At 50.6% G+C, this 23,679-nt stretch overlaps 1 protein-coding gene and 1 long non-coding RNA gene across 5 annotated transcripts; one reads left to right on the top strand and one right to left on the bottom strand.

Annotated features, from left to right (window-relative positions):
• The first annotated feature begins 2,106 nt into the window (after positions 1–2,106).
• On the top strand, positions 2,107–4,907 carry LOC130159769 (uncharacterized). Its single transcript, XR_008825854.1, has 2 exons — positions 2,107–2,875; positions 4,639–4,907. It is a non-coding gene; the product is annotated as an uncharacterized LOC130159769 (long non-coding RNA).
• A 3,297-nt stretch (positions 4,908–8,204) lies between these two features.
• On the bottom strand, positions 8,205–22,924 carry CD34 (CD34 molecule). Of its 4 annotated transcripts, none has more exons than XM_056361914.1 (8): positions 22,465–22,920; positions 16,631–16,765; positions 15,620–15,903; positions 15,432–15,509; positions 12,850–13,003; positions 12,490–12,530; positions 11,559–11,723; positions 8,205–9,866 (listed from the first exon to the last, which is right to left on the bottom strand). In XM_056361914.1, the coding sequence occupies exons 1-8, from the start codon at positions 22,541–22,543 to the stop codon at positions 9,675–9,677; spliced, it is 1,128 nt and encodes a 375-aa protein (XP_056217889.1). In that variant the 5' UTR covers positions 22,544–22,920; the 3' UTR covers positions 8,205–9,674. The 4 variants fall into 4 exon arrangements, with proteins under 4 accessions (XP_056217889.1, XP_056217891.1, XP_056217890.1 ...); XM_056361916.1 differs by lacking the exon at positions 8,205–9,866 and adding an exon at positions 9,873–11,217 and having other exon boundaries at positions 22,465–22,924; XM_056361915.1 differs by lacking the exon at positions 8,205–9,866 and adding an exon at positions 9,873–11,220 and having other exon boundaries at positions 22,465–22,924.
• Positions 22,925–23,679: the final 755 nt, after the last annotated feature.

Raw genomic sequence — 23,679 nt, forward strand, 5'->3', positions numbered from 1 at the left:
ATTTTGTCAAACAGGCGGTGTATGAGAACACGTCCAGGCAAAAGAAATTTAAACCTGTTAAGAATTAAAGTTCCAAAATTAAACCCTTGTTCGTATAACAACTGGGTCACTGCTGCAGGACACGGGGGGTTGCAGCGCAGAGGGTCGCACAGGGCACCGAGTGTCCCGCAGCAGCCGACTCCAGCCCGCTACCGCTTGCCATGGGAGCTCTCGGCTGCTCCCAGTCTCTCCCGGGGCTCCCCCTCTTCATGTCCCGACCTGACCCACCTCTCAGCCAGCACCGCAACGTCTTTTCCAATGACCCGGTGAGGTCCCGTCCGCCGGCCGGGCTCTGTGCATGCCCCACGCAGCGGAGATGCTCGTGGGCAGCCAGTGCCCTTCGCCTCTGCAGGGAGGGGGATCCTGGCACCTGAAAGCAAACAGCTGCTTTGAGACTTCACCCTGAAATGCAGATCCTCATCCTTGCAGCTCACTGAAACCCCCCCGGGGGTGGATGGGGTGGGGAAGCAGGAGTGTTGATGCTGGCTGCTAGGTAAGTGCATTAAATTAAGTCCATCGGCAGCACCTTTTCCAAAACTCCTTCCTTTGCACTGCACTGCCCTGGGACACTGCACACAGCCAGTCTGCAGGCCATCAGTTGGATTTGTGGATTTAAAGAATGATGTAACCTGTATTTTTTTTTTCTTTTTGAAATTAGGAATTAAACTGATAATGAAGACGGGAAGTCTGCAGTCGCTACAGAAAACAGGTGAATATCCTTGCTGCTTTAGCTTGGCTGATCACAAATAACAGCACAGCAAACTACAAGTAAGATTTTAAATTGCTTTTTAAATGCAAAATATAGAAAATAACTTTAGGGAGCTTCCCTGCTGTGGAGTATCTTTAAAAAGCCTTTAGAAAGCTTTTTGCCACATTACTAAACACACCTTTATTTGTTATTTTTTAAGAAAAGAGCATAAATGAACTTAATACAAACCAAATATTTAACCAAATAGCAATTAACTAACAATGATGAATGGTAAACAGTCCTGGTCCCACGCTAAACCAGGACTTTAAAGCTCGTTTATCTAAGCTAAAGCTGCTCAAGGGGAAAAGTAAGTTTATTGAGTAAACTTTGTCTCAGCCACCTTGCCATTAAAACAGTCTACAGACAGAAACTACAGCATATATTCTGAGAGAGGAAAAAAAAAAAAAGAGCAAGAACGTAACAATCCATCGCGTGGAAGTTACAGTGCTATATGGAGCAATTGTCTCTAAACATAAAAGCAGAGAAAAGACGCGGCTGTGAAGCAGCCACTTCCAACCCCCGTGGCCTTGTGTTCCCGCAGAAATGAGAGACTCCTGAAATCCCACCCGCTATTCCCATTTGGCCTAGGACAGGCATTCCCACTTATCCACTGGGAAGGAGGGAGCCTGGGCAGAGTTGCTCCAGATTTTTCCCATGTGGAGCGCTTTGTTCAAGCGTAACAGAATTGGCTGCTTCTTCTTCTCTTTATTATTACTATTATTATTACCACTATTATTATTACAATTATTACTGTTATTACTGTTACTGTTATTGTCATCATTACCATGATGATGATGATATATTCTTATTAGGATATATTTTATTATATTATTGTTACAGATTTTATTACATTATGACGTATTTTATGATGATTTTATGATGTTTAATAATGCCTTTATGATGATTTTATGATTTTTATTATCATTATTGATAATAATAATTATTATTTTATTATTTATGTATTTATTTTAAATCATCCGCAGCACTCTGGGGGAACAGAGCAGCCCTGGGAGAGGGGGGTCGTGCTGAAGCCACCAGCCCCTGCCCCAGCCCCTCCCCAAGCCAGGGTGCCAGTGGCTGGGGGAGCCTGCGGTCCCCTGCCCGTCCCCTGCCCGTCCCTGCCCGTCCCCTGCCTTACCCGTCCCTGCCCGTCCCCTGTCCCTGTCCACCCCCTGTCCCTGCCCGCACCAGCCCCCCGGGACCCGCCGCCCAGCGCGGAGCGGGCAGCGCGCGGTGCGCAGGGGGCACGCGGCCGGCCCCGCCCCCCCGCCGTACCTGCCCGGCGCGCAGATCCCCGCGGCTCCCGGCGGAGGCGGCCCGGCCCGGCGCAGCGCCGCGCAGCCAAGGTCACCCCGCGCTGCCTACAGCTCCCAGGAGGCAGCGTGGCCCCGCGGGGGGGGGGGGGGGGGGGGGCGGCCGAGGGGCGAGGGGTTCGCTCCGGGCACCCCCCAACCCCCACGGTGCCTTTTCCCGGCAACGTCCTCTTCTTTCCCCTCGGCCCTGGGCTGTCCCGACCCAGGGAATTGTGGAAAAATCTTTTAAAATCCTGCACGGGAGAGACAGATCTGTTTCGTGGTTTTCTTCAGTGAAAAAGCAGCAGGAGGAGCAAGTACTTTCTGAAGGTTGATGTTCAGACGCTACGCGTTCCTTCCAGGGCCGCAGCCCCTACGCAGCTCCGTGGCCTCCTTCCAGCCCCCCCAGTCATTCCTGGGTACCATTCCCACTCCCTCTCACGAAGCAGGGGAATAATCACCCCCATTTAGCGGACGGAAGCTGGGTGCAGCACAGCTGGACTGATTTGCTGACAGGCACATAAGAAAATTGCGCTAGTCAACCATTCAGTGAGGCCGTCCTTGTAACTGCATCATTTCCCGGTGTGATCCCAAACACGGAGGGGACTCCCCGGGTAGGGCTTGACCTCCACAGAGCGTGCAGCTGACCCCTCCAGCACCCACACCCCCATGGCAGGTGGCTCAGCCAGGCTGTGTCCTCGCTGTGGGGCTCCACGGGGCAACAAACCCACAGCTCTGGTCCCAGTGACACCTCCCGCCCGGGGGTGCCGAATGCTGCCGGAGCCAGGATGAGCAGGTATGAAGTGGGGGGGACACGAGAGGTCTCGGGGGGGCCCTGAGGGATGCTCAGCTGCGTGGGGATGCTGCACAGACGCCCGCTCCAGCACGCACTGCTGCAGCCCAGTGCTGCTTCGCCTTGCGACCCATGCCGAGGCCAGCAGCTCTCTCTGCAGCCCAGTGGAAATTCCCCAGCGGTGCCAGCACTTGTGGCCTCCAGAGACCAGCAACCCTCGCTGGACCCAGCCAGGAGCTGGGGTGCTGCCATCTCGGTGCAGCACTCCCACCGCCTCGAGCCTCCTGGGCTCCGCGCAAGGATAATCTGGAGCAGCGAGGCTGGTGGGCGCTGTGCGGGGGCTGCACCTGCTCCCCCTCCACCCCCTGCCCTCGCCTCGTCGGCTGCGCCATCCCCTGCGTGTTTTTTCAGGCTCCCCTGCCCTCATTTGAATGGGCCCTGCCTGCCCAGCCTCATAATCTGCCACTAAGTGGGACTGCCGATGAACACTGTGATAAATTTAGAAAGAAATCTTTGTGTGGGTCAGAGGAAAAACACGGCGGCCTGGGGAATCCGAGCTGCAGCGAAGCGGCACAGCTCCGTTTGATTTCCCTCTGCTCTCCGCCTGCGAAGCGGGATTTCACGCCGCGTTTCTTACGGCTAAAAGCAAGAGGGATCCAGAGAGTTTATAGGTGGTCCCCGCTGCTGCTGGAGTTTGTAAGCCAAGGGTGCCTTCATATAAAAATAATCTGTTTTAACAGATATTAGCGAAAAAGGAGCGGGGAGGATCGGAGCGTGCGAGCAGCTGAGCCGCCCCGGCGCAGCACGACCTGACATTTCAGCTGGAGCCTCTTAAAGAGCAAGTTTACCTTCCCCCAGGACTTGTTTATACGCAGAAGTAGAGATGGCAGTTTTACTTAATTCCACTTTCAGGCTCGTCAGGCTCCTGACTGCCACACCACAGCGATATTGTTCCTCTGCAATTGCTTGTGTTGACCTGTTAAATTGTTTTTAAATGACAACAACAAAAATAGTAGCATTAGTGGTGCAAAATCCCCCATGAAATCACAAATCCAGCACCACTTTCCTTACTGAAAGTCCAAATGCTGTTGAAAACTGTTTTGTCATTTGTTGGTAAATCACATTGTACCAGTGCAAGAAAAGGGAAAGAATTTTCTGAATGTATTTCCTTTAATAAGCTATTAAGACCTTGTACTGCAAATTAAACTATTAATTAGATGTCTTATCATTCCTAAACACGTTAGCATGTTGCCAAAGCAGCAATAAGCCTCTGGGGCAGGCACAAGATAAGAAAAGAAGGAAGATGCAAACACAAAGATGAAAAAAATAAAGCTAAAGGGTCACAAGAACCAGAAACAGCAAATAAATAGCCAAGGGTCAGTGGAGTATTTTTTTATTTACAAGAATAAAATAAATATGTAACTTAAAAATAAATTTCCAAGGTGGAGGCCCTTGGGACATCTATGTCTTATGCAAGACAAAAAGCGATGTAACTGTTTTCAGACCTTTATTTTCTACAGTGAGTGAAAAACTGGAACTAACCTCCTTTCCCCCCAACAAGATGACTTTCCATTAGAAACATAACAGAAAAATTGTTCAAACTTGTGGTTTTTTTCTCCAGAAGAAAAATGCAAACAATTTTCAATAGGAAAATATAACCCTGATGCAATTCCACACTGACTCCACAGCTGTCCCTTCCGAACCAACCCTCCCCCCAGAAACAGCATCCCAGGCTCACCCATTCTTGTCTCTCCTGTTTTTTTAAGGTTAAAAAAGGAAAATGTCGAGCCTCACAGCACTCGGCACACTTCCCTTGCGCACTGTGAAGGTGGTTCCTCCTGCCCTCATGGGTCCTTTCGAAATGAGAAGGTGAGCCTGCGAGCATGGGACCAGCTCTGTGCCTCAGCCTGAAGGTCCTTCTCACACGGCGGGTCGTGTCTGAGACCCGAGTCCTGGCTCACACTAATCTATGTTCATCTCTGGCTCCATCTCAGGGTTTGCAACATGAGCATATTAAAATGTTTTTAGAGCCCAATTCTTCAGCATTTGCCTCTGACAGTTTATCTCAGGGGATAGATAATCTCATTTATGTCTGTTACTGCAAATCAAAACACCAGCAAATTAAATGGATCTGAAGGCTAAGATTAAAGACTTAGAATTAAAACACCTGTGAAGTGCCTCTAATGCAAATAGTTGTAAATACCATTTTTTCTGAGGGATGGAAAAGCCCTACCCAAATGCTGTTCGCTTTACCTTGAAAGCAAAGGCGGAAATATCACATCGGTGCAGACATCATATACGTGGGCTTTATGTGATGCTGGTTTCTGTTCTATGGTTAGGAAAGGAAATGAGCTTGAACACCCTTGGCCAACGCCGGGAGACGTCTTTATGGCCATCTGATGATGGGTGAGCTTTCGGCTGACTCAGAACTGGTACAGCACACGAATTCCACGGGACGGGCTGGAGGAAGCTGTGGGCGCTGCCGGTTCCCAGGCTGCCGTCACAGGGATGTGCCCTGGCTCCACCGACGATGCTTCGCCAGCTTCTCCATCCGTAAGCGTAACGCAGGCCGTTGGCAGAGCCGGCTGGGCTTCCGTGGTCCCTGCGCCCGGATCGCAAAACCTGCCGGGCCTTGCAAGCAGATGGTGCAGTAAGTATTGTAGAACTCCCACACAACTTTTGCAGGATCAGGCATTGAACAAGCAGACGGGAACTGGATTGATGGGGAATTCACTTTAGAAATTTCATTTTAAATGTTCCCCATTCCTAGAATATGAGCTTCAAAGCCCACTGGATGTTTTACTTCTTCCATAGTTTCATAATGTTATTATTTTAGCCCCTTGGCTGTCCTGCCGGTGCCCCAAGTTGCAGCAGCGGAGCAGAACCCTTCTTCAGGTGCTGCTTCTGACTGAGCACCCGAACCTAAGTACCAGCTGCCCTCTAGAGCAAAGTATTCAATGTTTTAGCAAAGCACAGCCAGCAGATAGCAGCATTGTTATATAGAATATACCCTAGGCTCTTTCTGCTGCGGTTTCAAGTCCTGCAGAACCCTTGGTGCGTCTAAGTCTGAGGCCGTGACTCCCCCTCCACTGAGCTCCTGCTCACCTGGGCTGCAGCCTGTGCTGCGGAGGCGAACATTTACCTGTTACGCTTCAAAAGAAGCCGTAATCTCTAAGAGAAACTGCTTTGAACAAAATTTCACAGGGGGTGAGGATTTGAGAGTGAGACCAGGCACACAAAGATCTACCCTTAAACTGATATTTTAGCATGTCGGGCATCGGGGCAGCTCTTCCCAGCGCTAAATCAATGAAAAAGAAATGAGCAAGCAGCAAACAGAGAAAGGAGATACTTTTCTCTGACCTGGGTCATGCTGTTTTGCTGTGAAGGGCTTGTGATATTGCAGTTTTCTCACCTGGGAGGGTTGTGCTGTTTTTATTGTCAAAGGGATGGAAGATCCACTGAGGGACATAATAAGACAATAAAAACTTGTTTGCTCTTGATAAATCTGATTGATTTCAGCAATGCACAGAACCAGCCACCTTCAACTCACAGTAGCATTTTATGGCAGTTCCGATACGAAGGTATTCCTTCTTTTCTGAAAAAGTCTTTGATTTCAACCTGCAGAAAGATTCGGGGCTGCCTGGGTGGGTGTCAGGGCTTCTGCTTGTGTTTCAGGCTGGGACATGGACATGTCATTTCATGGCTGTGTCACACTGATATTTTTATTTAACCCCTTGTATATGTAAGTGCCACCATTCTTCCTCAGAGGATGCTTTCATGCCGGTGATTTTCATCAGGGCATTTCACGCCAATATAAGGGTCCCCACCAACTGAATAGACTATGGATGCACTGTATACGTGGCATCACAAACCAGGCAAGAGCACCTGCATCAACCTTGAGCCAGGTTTATGTGAAAGCAGGTCAGTTGGAAGATGGGATGGATTTAGCCCCCTTAAAAGCCCCTAGAAGTGGCCCAAAAGCAGCTGTGAGCCCGCAGGCAGCATGGGATGGCGAGAGGAGGGGGCTGCCTGGCAGGCGGTGGGGCCAGCAAGGAAGGAATGCAGGGAGTTTGATGAAGGAATGCAAGGAGTTTGATAAGGAAGAAATAATAATAATAACCTTTTCAGCTGGGCCAGAGCTGAGCCTGCCTGTGTTTACAGGCTTCCTGAGCTGGAAATGCAGCCTTTTCCGCTGGCTCAGCACCGTCCCTGCTTGGCCACCGCTGCTCTCGGCGTTTCCTTCAATCTGGATGTTTCAGAGAAAGCTTTTGTTTTGCCAGAGCAGTTGACTGTAACTTTATTGTCTGCTGGGCTGTAGGGCATACCCTCAGCTATGAAAAATGCACCTGACGTTTGATTAGATCTCCTACTTTGGTACAGTAAGCAGTGCTGATTAAATAAACAATCTCCAAAAAACAACAACAAAAAAAGCCAACCTGAGCTCCCTCTCCTACCCCACAGTGCAAACCAAGCCTCTGGGAGTGCTTTCTCCGTGTTCCACTGCAGCCAGGGCTCTTGGGAAAGAAAGTAATTTCATTTCCCAGTGCCCGTTCCCCTTGCAGCCAGGCTTTCGGAGGTCAGATTCCCCCAAACTGCAACAGAATAGGCAGTGGGGATCCCTGTTCAGTACCCCACAAGCGGTACCCGGTGTGTCTCTGTCTGGGAAACAAGCACTAGGAAGGGTCGGGCATCCCAGAGAGGAGGGGCCGGGTCAGTAAAGATACCCAGCTCCAAACCTCCTGCTCTCAGTGGAGCTCGAGCATCTCCACAAGAGCAGGCACTACAGGACTGCCATGCATCGCCCTACAAATTATTTGAGGCAGGAACCGTTGCATAGTGAGGAAGCCTTCATCTTCATCCTCGTACATGTGTGCACACACACCCCCCCTCTGCTGTCAGGTCAGACCCCTGCAGGTCACTCCTTGAGGCTAAAGCCTTGTTTATTTTTCCAGGAATTATCTGGACATCTTAAACATCAGAAAATCAAACAATTGCGGTTTTATAGTGGGCTGTACGTCACTTGTCCTGCAAACGTGTTTGTTGAAAGACAGGGAATAATGTGCGCAGAACAAGCTACAGCCTTTAGTCATCGTATTTCTGCTGGGAAACAACCTCTCTGCGAGGCGTTGTCCTCTCATCGCGCTGGCACACGGCACAGCCAGAGCCAGTGTCCCGGTGGGATAAACACGCTGTTGTTCCAAGGACACAACGAAGAAGCTGATTTTTAATACTCTTTTTTTTTTTTCTTCCCCCCCCCTCCCCTTCCCAAATGGGTTTATTTACAACAAGATTTGGGAGAAGCAATTCACACCAAAACAAACAAAACCTGAAATATTTTAAACCATGTTTAAATGACTCTTGCGCTCATAAAACAGCCCCAGATAATGACGGACATTGCTGTACCAGAAAAAAAAAAAAAAAGCCTTCCCCTCAGGTGTTCAGCACTGAGAAAAGGTTGCAATAAATTCACTAGTGAGAAGGTAGATCAGCTCCAGGGGCCATTTTTGTCCTTATTTTGGATGTGGAGGTCGCTGCTGCCGCCAGCAGAGATTGTGGTCTGACCAGCGTCTGCTGAACTGCAGCCTCATCGCCAACACCAGGCTTGCAAAACCCACAGCTCTGGCTCCCCAAAACTGAGCTGCACTTGCTCAGGGCTGAGCACAAACCTGCCCCTGGTCCCTGGCTCTCACCGGAGGATGCTCTCACTGAGCTGCACGATGCAGCTGGCAGCACCGCTGGGCCTCGGGCGCAGCACCACTGCAGCACGAGGTAGGACCTGCTGCTGCTGTTGGGATTTTGGTGTTGGCCTTCACTTACCAAAGCGAAAATACAATTTTTTGTTTGTGTACCCACTGCTGATGCAGAGGGAGAGGCGCTCGCAGCAGAGCCGGGTTGCTGACTAGCACTCATTGCGCTGGGAGCTCTTTGGCATCTTTTATGTCCTACCCGAGCCACCAGCCCCCACGGCGGGAGGGTGGGCGGTGGGGCTGCCAGCCCCCGGCGTCTGCAGAGCTGTCGACAGCAGTATCAAAACTTCCCCATCTCACCCCAGCAATTGATTGCTGGCTCTGCCTTGTCAAACACTCTCTCCAGTCCCTGACGTGAAGAGACTGGGGAAGGTTTTTACTCTAAAACAGCTACCTGCGCACTGGTAGGATTGCAAAGGAAACAATTCTGAAGTCTATTCACATTTCAGCCTGCAATTCCATGTGGAAAGTTTTTCACAGAGCTTCAGCAAATTTTGCTGGAGTAGGAAATACTAAAGACAACCTAAAGCACAAGGAGGGGATTAAGTGTGATGTTCTTAAAAGAGGAAGAAATCCTGCACTTAAGGATGAGATTAAAAACAACTCTGTTAAACAAAATTATCTGAAACCTGAGAGGTTTTTGTCACTGAAATCCCAATTTAACTATTTTAATCAGCCTAACACACTGCCACAAAAAATTTTGGCTGTCTGGAGTCTGGCTCGAGGCTTCTGTAGCTTCAGTCTGCCTCTGCTTAAAAGCTGCTCAGGGCTAAGGGCACTTGCATTGCTCATTATGTTCTTCTAACAACAAAAGCAGAGAACAGCTGCGAAAAAGTGTCTTGTGTGGTCAATGGGGGAAGCAGGAGGAGGCAGAGAAGCAGGTCTTTGGCAGCTCTGGCGCTTAATGTGCTTTAGGCTGATTTTGAAGTTCTTCACAGAAATAATAACAATAAAAAAAGGTCTGCAAATCCCTAACTGTCCATAGAAAACTCTTGCCCTCCCTTGTCTCTCTGCTCCCCTTGCAGTTCACGCTAAGGATGCTCTTCTCTGCCGGGTCACATCTCGGTGTCGGCGGGGCTGTGCTGCCTGGCAGAGTGGCTGTTTTTGGAGGACGCTTGGCCAGTCCCGTTCTCCTGAGTCCCACCGTTGAGGTTTGGCTTCTCCTGCAGCTCAGGTTGTTCTTGGGGGGGCATCATCAGCATCGTGTTTCCCTGGCTACCGTTTTCTGTGTAATATGGGTCTTCAGCCTAAACAGGTACATAAATAACAAAGGCAGAGTTAGGGAAGGGAAAGGGCTGACAGCAACCGGCTTTGATTGCAGGCAGCGTCTTGGCTGCCTGCCTGCGCTTCCTGCACAGGAGGTACAAACAACTGCAGGCATGGGAACCTGCTCTCGCTGATGAGAAGGGGAACAGAGGGCCTGAACCATGCCGTGGCAAGATGAAGCAAGAAAACCAGCCAGGGACCGCATTTTTGTCTCCTAGACCTGAAAAGAAAAGCCATCAGGTTTTGTTGTATTCTCATAACCAGGTTTTGGAGATGACTCTGCCTTGGGTTTGCAAAGCCACCCTGTGACAGATCACCTCTGCTTTCCGCCTTGGCCAAGTAAGAGCTGAGTGAAAGCTATGGAAATTACCTTCTTCTCTCCCTCTCCTTTCTTTCAGCCTGTGAATGCACACAGCTCACAGCAAGGTGCTAGCAGAAGTGCCGGACTGCACTCCAGCGCACGCAAAGATGTGCTGTGTGGCTTGTTACCGCTGTTGCTACAAGGAGCAGATGCCTTTGGAGGATCCAGAGCAATAGGAGAGCTGCCTCCATCCCCCACCACGATAACACCCCATGTGTCAGACCGTGGCAGGTCTGATAGTAGTGCAACGGGCACTGGTGGTCCCTGGCCGCGGGTGGTGATCCCTGCCGCAGCAGATAGCCCCACTCCTGCTTTGCTCAGCGGCATCCAGCACGCCTGGCAGGCTGCCAAGCTTCCCACCCCCCCGGCATTCTCTCAGCCCCTTTGCTGACACCATGGTCCGTGGCAGAGAGACGGGTGCACTGGACACGTTGCACCTAGAAACTGGATTGATGCTGCCATGCGTTTACATGGCCTTTCACTGGCTGCCAGCATCCAGGAGACGGTACTTGGAGGCAGCGGGCTCCAGAGCCCAGGCTATGATGTCCCTGCCACTGACACGTGTGCTTGACTTCCCACCTGCATGTTTTGGGAGCATCCTTTCTGGCAATGAAACAACCTAATGGCTTCCCAGGACGTGACTGTTCACGTGCCCACGATGGGGGAAGAGCATGGCCCGTCCTCACTTTACAGAGGGCTCACGTCCCCAAAAGTCACTGGTGGGGAAGAATCCTCAGCAGCCAGCCTGCCTGGAAAGGGGAAAATGGATATAGGAAATTTCTTTTTATTTCTTGATATATTTTATTACCATCGGTTGTTAAGTGAGGGGAGAAATAGCCTTTATTACAGCATTGGTACAAGACAGACATGTAACTCAAATGCAGTGAATGGAAAGTTAAAGTGTGTCACTTTTAATGACAGATTCATAAGGTTTCGGTGTCTCTGGAGGGGTCTTGCTGGATGAGTTCTTGCTGCTGAGCAAAAAGAAGTGTTAGACCTAGAAGTACAAGCGAGAAAGGGGCGGTTTTCCCACAGCAGCAATCAGCTAAGAGTTAATTTTAGAAGGCAAGAGAGGTTTCCCTTCACCCTGCACAGTCTGGCCTGCCTGCTCCTGCCCTTTGCCGTGCCAGGGCTGAGCCAGCCCTGGGTCACATCATCCCATCGACCTGGGGACACACACAGGCTGGGGGTACCGAGCCGCAGGGTGCGGAGCAGCCCCCTTCTCTCCCACCCAGGCACCTCCCGGCTGCTCCAGCACTGCCTGCGCTGCCGGGCTCCTCTACCTGCGGCTCTGCCACCTGTAAGCACTAACCAGCCTCTCTCCTGCCGGGCTCCAGCTCCGCCGCTTCATCAGGAAATATCCAGCCAAGCCCAGGAACGCCAGCATGAGTCCAGATGTGACCAAGGCAATCAGGGTCTTCTGCGAAAAGTCCTGATGGTTCCTCACGGTCTCCAGTTTAAGGGATTTTATTCCAAACTGGAAAAAACACCAAAGAGAGCCGGGAGTCTGACAAACAGGAAACATGTGCATCTGCAGAACAGGCACCGGGCTTCAAACAATGCTGTTCTTCACCTCCCTGTTGAGCTTCACGTAAACAAAGCCGGGCTTTGCTACCCAGGCTCCTGAGCTTTGCACTCGCCCTGTGAGCTTGCACGTCCTCACGGTCCCATTTCCATCCTAGCACCTTCTGTGGCGCAGGGAAATTTTCTTCCTTAGACCAGATGCTCAGGCCCTGCTCTTAGATTTAGAGCGTGCATCTGCACGGCTGAAATATCTCCGTGCACTGCTGTTGCAGCTCTGTTGGCTGCTATTTATATAGGCACCTGGAGCTCAGCTTTACAAGCCAATGGCAGCCTCACTGGCGTGTTGAGAGGAGGAATTAATTAATGTCAGCGTGGTACTTTGAAGAAGCAGAGTGCCAATTACATCCCAAGAGTTATTGTTGGGATCTGGGTCTTTTTAGAGAAGATACTGCAGAATTTTACAGTAACTATTTCAAGCATTTCTGCCTTCGGTGGTTACGTTGGTCCTCTAGTTGCACTAGTTCACCACTGCCTTGCTGCAGGTCTGGGGGTTGGCTCCAGCCATCTCACGTGCCAACGCTCAACAAGCCCCTCCGAGAGGGAGGCAAGGTCAGGTCTCAGCCGGCTGCCCCAGCCTCAACTGCCCGTCTAAAAATCTCCTTTCTCCAGCCACTCAGGCCACCCATTTTTTTCCAGCTGAATTTGCTTAAGGAATTTACCTTTTCCCAGTGAGACTTCTGGAGCACATTTTGATCAGGATCTGCAAGGTTTAAAACGGGAGAGGCACATTACACGGAGGGTCACGCTGCAGCCAACGCCAGCACGGAGGAGCCTGGCCATTGCTGAGCACGGAGGAGCGGTGAGCCCCTTCGCTGCTCTGCAGGCAACGCCACGGCTCCGTGGATCTAGCAAGGCCCCAGAAGAAAGAGCAGCAGCCGCAGGGAGAAGTCTCCTCCCTGGCTGTAACTGCGGATCTGTGCCCCACAGCCTCTCCCCACAGACAGCCCCCCTCCCCCATTGCCCACATTGCTCGTTACCCAGCGGTGTTAATGACAGCCAAAGGAATCGGCTCAACTGACCTCCCTTGCCGACAAGGATGAGGAGCATACAGTCACGGTCCACTTCAGATTTAGCGAGTTTTATCTGGCAGGGGGATGAGGATGGAACAGGCCGGGTTCTCTCTTCACATATTGCACTCCATAAGTCCGATCCCTTCGTCTCTAAAAAATGTTTCTGCAAAATTTTCATTAAAAACAAGAAACAGCCGTTGAACCAACGGAACGGACTAGTTCACCTCAGCTACGCTGATGATACTACTGGTAGTGTTCCGCATTCACCCTTTGTGTTTCAGTGGCTCGGCTGTGCTGTGAGAAGCTGAGAAGCAACAAGCAGTGACAAGCGGCGCGGGGGTGTCAGACCTTCACCTCCCACCTCACTGCTGCTCGCAGCCCCCACACCAACACCTAGAAAATGGAGATGCTTCTTTCTTAAATTAATGACAATAAATTAAATAAAGATATCATTAGCAACTCTTGCAAATGGCATTTAAGCAAAGCTAAATTTAGGATCTGGATTGCATAGCGAGTCTCTCCAATTTTTGGACTGAAACAGCCGCCTGAAGAGCCCCATTGTTTCAGAGTCCCAGGCAGGGGCTGGGAAAGGAGGGAAATAACAAAGAAGCATTGAGCCTTCCTGTTTAGGAAATGTCTTCAATGTTTTTGCTAGGTCGCTGATCAAAGGCTAGGCAAAAAAATACAAATTTCTTACATTTTAGAGCTGAACTGACTCTGGGGTGGAAGAGGAAGAGGAGTGAGGAGCTGCAGCCTTTCCCTTCTGTGGGCCAATTTCTGTATCGGACAGGACAGCCTTTCTCCTCAGGTCTATTTTCAGCCACGGTCAGGCCTGGAGACAGAGCCCCCAGTCGCTACAAGACGTTATCAGCTTCCCTAACATCCTCCCAGCTGGGGACATCGTCTGAGCTGTGGCCTTGCCCACCCCCTCGAGACAGAGACCGGCTCCAGCTGACCTCCCCCCTGCCCCTACCCTCCACTTGCTCCCCGGGGGGCACCCACCAACGTGGGGCTGCCAGGGAGGAGAAAACCCTCTTGCCTTGCAGCGCTGTGCAGAGCCAGGCGGCTCAGCACCTTAGAATTGCCTCAGGATTGTGCTCGGATCGCCACATCCTCTTAGCATACAAAAATGCAGAAACTTATCCATGGGAGGATAACAAACAAATCATTTTCAGCTGTTTCTGTAGAGCTTGGCTTGGGGTGAGAAAGGCCAAGATGGAACAAGAGACCCAAGTGTGTATTTTCCTTTCTCTGCTGTGGAAAGAACTCATCGGAGTGTCAGAATTTCCCTTTGCAATTAGCAGCGCTGGGTGCCAGCTTATTGCTCATTTGCTTTGGGAAAGGCCAGCAGGAAAGTGAGACCCGGCACGGTCCCTCCTATCTGCTCTCCTCCCAGACACTCTTATCTGCTTCCCAGGTCCGGCGGCTGCTGAGCCTGAGCTGGTTTTTCCCACTCAGGGATGGCCGAAGCGGAGGCGGGGCGGGGGGTCTGCCGTGAGGTGCGAGCTCCCAGGAAAACACGGGTGGAAGTGGAGCAGTTTGACGCGTTTCACATGCAGCGAGGGTTAAGAGCGTGTGCAATTTACATACGACTCTATAGCGTATTCTATCAGTTACATATGCATCCATTTATGTGCTGCAGGTATGTAGTGCGGGCACGGTGTCCATAAACCCTGTGCCCAGGGGCCGCTGCCCACTGGATGGCATCTCTGATCAGAATCACTCCCTCCCGGAGGAGTTTCCATGTGGATTCTTGCTAAAGTGCAGTCCCTGTATACCGGAGCAAGTCTAAATACCATTTCATTGCAAATTTGCAGAGAAAAGGCAAGAAAGAATTCACTCATCCCAAGTGGCGGCAGCATGGCTGACCAGCAAAAATAAAATTAATCACTGTCAGTTTATACCCAGGGCATTGCCAAGTTGCCATCCCGCAAGATCCAGCACCATCTGCCCTCTGTGGCAGGTTGTACCTCCAGTGTGAAAGGGGTCTTGCCTCCCACCCACAACAGTGTCTCAGCTGGACCCTCTTCTGCTTTTATAAATGCCTCATTTTTGGGGCACAAGGCTGAGGGCAGTTATGGAGAGCCTGGGATTCCCTTAGGAGTCAGCTCAGATGGGGATGCTGCTCAGCCACCCGTGCTCCTTCACATGCCTTGATTTCTTTCCTAGGGCACTTGGCAAGACAAAAAAAGGTGCTCGCATTCCCAACAGGCAAGAGGAAGGAGAAGAACAAAGGAGATTTCCTGTTAAATGTGGCAGAGATACTTTAGAAGCTAAACTGACCCCAGAGCTTAATTATGAAAGAGGAGGCATTACGCAGCCAGGAGGCTGCATTTCCCCTTGGACTGCTGTGATCGTCCCTTTGGGATCCTCCTGGGACTGCTGTGATCATCCCCACCTCCATCAGTCTGGCACAGTTCAGATGCTCTGCCCTAAAGATAACCCAAACCAACCCCCCAGGCATGGTGGGTGACCCCATCGCTCCAAGCCAATCGCTCCAGGAACCTGCCCTTGGCTGTTTGCTTGCAGCCCCCCTCCTCCTGCATGTCCTCCCGCTTAGAGACACGTGGCCACACAGGGCTGCTACTCACACAAGTGTTGGACTCGTTGAGCTGCAAGCAGATGGCTGCAGTGTCACTCACTTCTTTGACATTGTGGCATGTGATGAGCTGGAAGGGAAAAAAGACAGTGTCAGGATCAGTGAACGGTCAGGGGCGTTGTGGGACAAATCCAGCCCCCTCGTGCTCCCACAGCCCACGGCATCCATCTGTATCCTCACCTTGGAGCTGTCCCTGGCTATCTGCAGTGACGTGGTGGCAGCCGAGATGAGAGGATGCTCTGAGCTGGCAGGAGAGCTCACCAGAGCTGCCGTGGACCCTGGGATTTCTGCCGTCATGCTGGGTTGTGTTGCTTGGCTCTTGGTGGTGGAGACCCCTCCGCTCGTGTGGTCCGGGTCCAGGGGGGTGCCTGGCAGCTGTGTGGGGGCTTGGCTGGGCTGTGGGCTCGTCTGCTTGCTGCTGAGCCCTGGGGCCGTGGGGCTGGCTGCCAGGGACCCGGCAGCAGCTTCAGTTTTGAAGAAATGCAATGAAAAGGATACATGAGAAAAGCTTAAGTCCTCTAAAATCAATGCGTGGCATTGCGATGACTGAAGTATAATATTGATTTGTCATAGCCAGCAGTACCAGAACGTGTTATTGGCTGTATAAGAAACGCACATTAGACTTGCTTCAGTTACCTAATTGTTACATGCGCTTCATAATCTGCTTACAATGGGCTAATTTCCTGGGCGCATGCTGCACCACAGCAAGGATGCCACTGCCCGGCCTCCCCTGCGTCACCGTCATCACCCCCTTGACCCAGAGTCTTCATACAGATGCACTGATTTCAAACAGTGTAAGAGAAAGGCACCATCCACCTGGGCAAGTGTCCCTGCTTCAAAGCCCTTCAGAGCCGACATCTGGCCTGTCATCGGAAAGGCTGGCAGACGTCTTATGGGTGTCATTTGCCGAGCAAAGAATCAGTATGTTAAGATAAAAGATGAAGGAGCACCTTGTCCTATCATCTCTTGGCTGTTTTGCAAAGGATGTGTCTAAGCCACCCATCCTGAAGACAGCAGTGGCAGGTTGGCCCAGGTGGGGTTTTTTGGACAGGATTAAAGCTTTTGACCATACTATCAGGCTCCTTTTCAAGACCACGCACCAACCATGTGGTTTCTTAGGGCAAGCCTGTGCCCTTAATACATCTGATTATTAATGCAAATGCTACGAGGAATCATGGGGGGCGTGATTACCAGACGTCTCTGCCGCCGGCTCGGCGCTGCTGGGGGCTCTGGGGGCTGTGGTGGCTGCCACGCTGCTGATGCCTTTCGTCTCCGTGGCCGTGGCTGCTGGTGTGGGGGTGTCTGTCGGGCTCCCAGAAGCGTTGCCTGGGGGCAGAAGAAGGTGTTAGGGGCTGCCTTCCTTCCCCCCATCCCCCATCCGCCCCCGAGGGTCCCTGTGGGCAGGGCAGGGTTAGCTGCTTTCACCAATTTGCTTTCTTCTCGCCCCAAAGTGGCAGGCTGCCTCAGAGCTCATGTGGGAGAAGCTCAGAGCGCAAACATTTTGGCTGGGCGAGCACCAGACTTGGGTGCAGCCCTTGCAGAGGCTCCGGGGCTCTTGGGGTGGTGCTGGAGGAGGACAGGCTCGTTTCTGCCCTCATCCTTACCGATCCCTGGGCTTACCGAGGGATGCACAAAGCTCTGCACAAAGCTGGATTTTGTAGTAGTTTGGGTTTATAATCCTTGGAGGAAAGACTCAGGCCTTGGAAGAGATCACTTGTACAGCTTAGGAAAAATGAGTTGGATTTGCAGTTGCAGGCACAATCTCAAAGTAAATAGAAACATTCCCACTGGCTCGGGATCAGCCCTGACTCATGAGCAAAAACATCTTTGGAGGTAAAACAGAATGTTTGGAGAATGGTTTGCTGTTCTAACTTAAAGTTTATATATTGCTTCCTGGTATGTTACAAAGATGACACTTCCAGCTTTTCCTTCTGAAATGAACAATATGAGTCAGTGAAAATGCATTTCTTCCCGTTTCTTAACCTTTTCTATTCTTAAGACCTATTTCCACTCGTAAAAAACAGCTTCAGTCTCTACTCCAGGGCTGTTGCTGTTTAAGATTCTTATCCAGACACTAAAGAGAAAATCATACAAAATACGTTGTTTCATTTGTATTTCTGCCGAGGAGAGCCTGAGCTCCAAGAAAAGTTACTTCATCCCTCCAAAAACCCTCCGAGACGGAGCAGCACTGACAGATCCTGACCAGCCGCCCGGCGCCGGCACTAGGGCAGCACCCACGGCCCGATAAACATGCGTTTCGGTGTCGTGCACTTCAGGGTTGTCCTGGCAGGAATTTTTCTACATTGGGATGTCAGTACTTTGCTGGATCGGGTCCAGGGAGCCTGGACGGTTTATGAAAAGCAAAGACCGAGATCGCTGCAGTTCGTATTGGCAGTGGGTGGGAGCAGGCAGGGCTGCTCGGCGGTGCCTGCAGCCGGTGGGTGGTTATACCGGAGGGTGCTGAGTGGGGACTGTGCCCCATCCTGCTCCATCCCATCCCGCCTCGGCTGGGCTGCAGCTGCTCAGGGCGTGGGAGCACCGGGGAGGCGGGGGCCCTGCCGAGGGCTCGGCGCAGGTGTCTGGAGCTGGGATCGAGATTTTGGCACAGCTTTTATTTAAGGGAGAAGTTTCTTCTCTCCAAGACAATTCAGTTCCAACTGGTTAAATCACCAAGTATTTCTGATGAATTTTAACAAATCAAAAGCAGGAGGCATGACTGCATGCCCAGAATAATGAGTAGCATGAAGTTAAATCCACGCTTTGCATATGGCTTTGTGTTTGCATGGACATTAGCAGGAAACTTTACATCAGTAGAACAATGTAGCACCTGGACTTGACCTCCCCAAGTGCCACAGCCACCCAAGTACCTCTGAACTATTCCAGATGTTTGTAAAGCACCAGAGGTATTTCTAATCAAAGTCTTTTCAACACTAAATACCATAAATTGAAGCCTGGATTATTGCTCAGTGTAATTTGTAAGAAGACCTGTCACATGGTATTTTTTTTCTTCCCTTTACTTGTAGCAAATGCAGGACTTTTATAGAGACCATAGCTAAGTTTTTTGAAACCTTAGGACTCATGAGATAAATAATGATCCAGACGTGGGCTGGATAATCCACATGGTGCTCAGCTAAAGTGGGTCATTCATTGCACTGTACATTTTTACTGGCTTTGCTAAACTTTGTGAATTTGTTAGTATTAAGGGTTTGAGAGTTTAAGCCAAGCCATTTATTAACCTCAGAGAAATCTCCACCTGGTAGTGCTACGTAGAAGCAAGAGCACATAGATACATGAAAGCAAACTACTTCACAGTACCTACTGTATTTACCTGTCTAGCTTTTAAAAAGTGAATGCCTCTGGGTTTCAAAGCTGGTTTGTTAATGAGGCTTAGGAAGTATCTCAGCTGGAATCAAATAAAAAAGCAGCAATATAAATGTTAAAATAGTTGACTTGGTCCAACACTCATCCCTGAGCGCTAAAGCAGGACCATAGAAGGCAAAACTCTGCAGTGGTGAGGGCTCAGGAAACAGGAGACAAGTTTCCACGGTTTCTGCCTTACTCTGCACCCACCACAAATGAAACACGGGGGTGGGTTTTTCCCCGCACATCCATCCCTGCGAGGTGGGGGGGGGGAATGCACAGGGGATTCCCCGACAGCACCTGCACCGCCTGTGCTGAACCTCTTGGTAAACCTTTTGCTAACAGGGTGCCTACTCCAGTGCTCTGAGACAGAAACCCTCTCCCAGGGGAGTTTCTCAAACTCTTCCATGTGTTTGACAAAGTCTTTTTCCAGGCTCAGCTGGCGCTCTAGAACCTGCAAGGGCTGCGGGCTGAGCTGCGGCAAAGCGCTGCGGTGAGCCAGCTCCGCGGTACTGCTGGCACCAATGGCTGCAGAAGAGGAGGGGTAAAGAACCACGGGACATGGAGCAGGAGGGTAAAGAACCACGGGACATGGAGCAGGAGGGTAAGGAACCACGGGACACGGAGCAGGAGGGTAAGGAACCACGGGACACAGAGCAGGAGGGTACAGAACCACAGGACACGGAGCAGGAGGGTAAGGAACCACAGGACACAGAGCAGGAGGGTAAGGAACCACGGGACACGGAGCAGGAGGGTAAAGAACCACGGGACATGGAGCAGGAGGGTACAGAACCACAGGACATGGAGCAGGAGGGTAAGGAACCGTGGGACATGGAGCAGGAGGGTACAGAACCACAGGACACGGAGCAGGAGGGTAAGGAACCGTGGGACATGGAGCAGGAGGGTAAGGAACCGTGGGATACGGAGCAGGAGGGTACACGGGACACAGAGCAGGAGGGTACAGAACCACAGGACACGGAGCAGGAGGGTAAGGAACCGTGGGATACGGAGCAGGAGGGTAAGGAACCGTGGGACATGGAGCAGGAGGGTACAGAACCACGGGACACGGAGCAGGAGGGTAAGGAACCACAGGACACGGAGCAGGAGGGTAAAGAACCACAGGACACGGAGCAGGAGGGTAAGGAACCACAGGACACGGAGCAGGAGGGTAAGGAACCGTGGGACACAGAGCAGGAGGGTAAGGAACCGTGGGACACGGAGCTCTGAAGCTGCCGCCAGCCCAGGCTTCCAGCAGCAGCTCCTCGGAGGCTCAGCCTGCATTACTCATGCCTTTCCAGTTTTACTGCTCTCAGCCATGTGGCAGGAATTCAAGCGGGTGGAGCCCTCTTCCCTCTGGAAATATCTGATAAAAATCCCTTCCCTCCCCCTTTTCCTTCTCCCAGACAGGATATGGGTGTGGGGCCGCAGTCACGCAGGACGCCTGGGGCAGGGGGCTGCGGAGCCCCCTGAGCTGCCACCCCAAAGCCCAGCTGTGGGACCCCAAGGGTTCCCTTGGGGGGGGGGGGTGTGTCTCCCACAGCTGGGTGCTGCTTGGGAGCACAGCACCTTCCTGGGGAGCCAGGTTGCTCCTGGCCTGAGCAGTTACAGTGTGCAGCCCTCTAAAGAAAGTTAAAGTCAAGCGCCTGTGAGTTTTAATGCTCCTTTTTCATTCCTTAATTTTTAGAACTTTTCTAGGTCTTGCAAAAGGAATGAAGGAAAGAAAAAAATGCTTTAAAATAACAAGAAAAGAGATTTTTTTTAAAAAATCAAGTTTGGCAGAGATGAATAAGAAAGATGTAAAAAATAAAGATCACATATTTTTTTAAAAAGTGTTTGCATTGGGTACAAATAGAACGTATACTCCCATTTCCACGCAGATTCTGAGACAAGCAAGGGGCAGCTCCCCACATGCTTTAGCAATACTCAGTGTTGCCACTGCAAACTGCTCGCAGCACCGTGCGCTGTGCAGGCAGGGGGTTCTCCAGCAGCCCCGAGCATCAGCCACTTTGCAGCCCAGGAGACCGCTCCCACACACAGTGCAACTCAGCGGTTCCCCAAAGGGTCAAGCAATGCCCAGGACAGAGCATCTCCTACGCGACGTGCTCCCCGAGAGGCTGGGCAAGGCTGCCCCTCGCTCTGGAGTCAGACTGGTTTGATACCTGGTACCCAGCCTCCATCCTCCCCACACGTGGCATTTGTAGAAGACCTGCAGCTGGCCACCCATGGCGTGGGGGTTATTTTATCCCCCTGTAGAACTCCTGGCATAGCTGAAGGTGTCATGGGAGGCCAGTTGTCCCAACCTCGGCAGTGCTGCCATGAGCCAACCTAAGTAACTCCCCCCCCAAATTGGGATTTCCATCCCGAGTTGGTCAACTGCAGCCTTCACTTAATTCACTGGGACTCCCCAAAGGGGTGGGAGCATGCAGGGCCCCCCAGGTGAGCTCCCTAGTTTTTCTCTGCTCTGCCCAGCAGCTACATTGAACAGAAATAAACCTCCTCTACTCTCCAGCAAGTGCTAATAAAGCACCGTAATATCCTGCAGAAACACGGACCATGCTGGCAAAAGGAATGACATTTTGCAGCATTAAATCCCCTGTCACCCAGTGTCTTTGTCTTTACAAAGGCATAGGTTTTTATCACTTTTCTATCATTTTTGCTTTGTACTACAAGGAACTCAGGTTTCGCATTTCGGGTAAACACTTTTGTCTTACACCCTGGCTCACTGCTCACTTCAGCCCAATCAGACAGTCCTGAATTTTATTTCTCTCAAATCAAATTGGCTTTTTCCTTCCTGTAGAATTAACATAGACTGGAGGGTCAGGCGCAACGGCTCGGGTGAGCGATATACCTTGGCAGCAAAGGGAACATGAAAGGAGCACCGTGAAACGCAAGAACAAAACACAGCAAATTCTTTCAATAGATCTAGTTGCTCACATTCATGTGAGTAAGGGAAAATTACATTTGAGGAGACACCCGCACGTTCCTGGCTCCTGTCCCAGCACACAATGCAGCACAGAGCACTGCTTCACTTTTTTTTTTTTTTTTTTTTTTTGTCCCTTTTTATTACTTTACGGTTGTTGGGTTCAGGACAAGAATGGTAATATTTCCCTAAAATATAACCCTTTAAAAAGTACTACCTAGAGAAAATCTCTGTATTATTATTCACTTTTTCATATGATGAATATTTGAAGAGCTCAAATAGGAGTTTTTAATATTTATGGAGATTCATTTGATTTGCAGAAAATGCTTAGTTCCTACCACAAAACAAAAGTAAAGCTAATTTACACCAGAGCAGACTGAGAAATTACTTGAACCGCGGCTGCACTCTACAGCTTTCCATGCTGCATTTGCATCCCCTTGTGTTACCTGTAAAATTATGAGGAGCTCTTACACCCTGATTCCTCTCTTTTACAAACCACCAGCATTTTCTGTTTGCAGCACATCGCTGTGAACGTGTTGGCCAGGATGCCTGATGCAGTGCCGTCCTGTAAATTGTCACCACAGCGTTCTTTATGTGAAATTGCAATCTCCGCTAAGCGCCCACTAAAACACATCCCCCTGAGCTGCTCTTTCAGAAGTCACAAAGAGTTGCCCCATGCACTAGTCTCACACTGCTCTACTGCTCAGTGTTTGTAACCCTGGTATTTTCTGCAGTCGATACTCACCGGACAACTCCACAACACAGAACGCAATCCAGAAAAGCTGCTTCCACTTCATTATTCTTAAACTTCCCAAGAACAGCATTCCTGCTCGCAGCTCCCACTAAAACTGGCTGTGACAGCTCTTGGGCTTTCAGTCCTGCAGCAGCTCTGAGCTCATGTAGCTTGGGTTTAGTTCAAGCCTTTGAGATCACTCGGTGGTGGGGTGGGTTTCTCTTCAGGGGTTGTGCTTATGGTTCAAGACTGCGAGGTGGAGTTTCTCTGATTTGATTTCAGTTTTATACCGGTTCATGGCAACCTCACTATCACTTAGGTAATTTTCTCCTCCCCACTTTCCTGCCAGGGCTTCAAAACAAACAAAAGAGCAGCCCTCTCCCCAGCAAAGGATCCCAAAGCCTCCCTGGGCTTAACTCTTTCCTGAGAGCTGCCGGCTTTCCCGTTAAAGCAAAGGCAGGGATACAACGTGCTCCAGCTGGAAGGAAGGATTACAGTGGAGCATGTTGCTAAACTTCCCTCAAAGCAAAGTAAACACCATCTGATGAGAGCAGAGAAGTGGAGGAACCCCAGGTCCAGCCGGTGACCCCCGTGCATGGTCCCAGGGCTGGGCTGTGGCAGTGCCGTGGAGAGGGGGGACTTGGAAAACTGACTTCGGAATCAGAAATTTTCTCAGCAAATTAAGCAAGGAACTCAAGGATGCAAAATCATCACTGACCTGAAGAGAAGCAACTCCATTAGCTTCACTAAATTGACTTCAGTTAAACAGAGAGCACCAACGAAATGGTTTAGAGAAGGTCTGGGGGAGAAAAAGCCCACCAGCAAAAACTTCTGCATAAAACCTGGAGCAGAAGAGGGACTGGAGACTAATAACTTCCTGGAGCTCATTTCCATTAATAATGCATTATAGAAATATTAAAAACTTGCATAGAAATATTGACTTCAGTTTTATTACTGGGGTCAACTCTAGCAAGTGGAAATGGTTGGCTCTGGCTCTCGGGTTCTCCCTGTGCTGCAGGCACATGTGGGACCAGCTCTGGAACCAGCAGGACGAGGGATGCTCTGCAGCAGGCAGCAAACGGGGCTGAGTCAATGCATCCTACCATAGCTTTAAAGAAAAATAAGTATCTCCAAAAGTACTGATATAAAAAAAAAATACATTTAAAAAAAAGAACCAACCTGAAAAGAATTTGGTGTTTTCATTTCTTGATTTTTATGTCTGGGGAC

This window comes from Falco biarmicus, chromosome 16 (genome assembly GCF_023638135.1).
Source record: "Falco biarmicus isolate bFalBia1 chromosome 16, bFalBia1.pri, whole genome shotgun sequence".
NCBI classification, from domain to species: Eukaryota; Metazoa; Chordata; class Aves; order Falconiformes; family Falconidae; genus Falco; species Falco biarmicus.

Excerpts from the sequence above, each read along its gene's own strand:
- CD34 (XM_056361914.1), bottom strand. The coding sequence starts at position 22,543 with ATGCTGTTCTTGGGAAGTTTAAGAATAATGAAGTGGAAGCAGCTTTTC. Across the intron at positions 15,904-16,630 it reads GCCGGCGGCAGAGACGTCTG|CTGCTGCCGGGTCCCTGGCA; the intron begins GTAATCACGCCC and ends TCAAAACTGAAG. Across the intron at positions 15,510-15,619 it reads TAGCCAGGGACAGCTCCAAG|CTCATCACATGCCACAATGT; the intron begins GTGAGGATACAG and ends TTTCCCTTCCAG.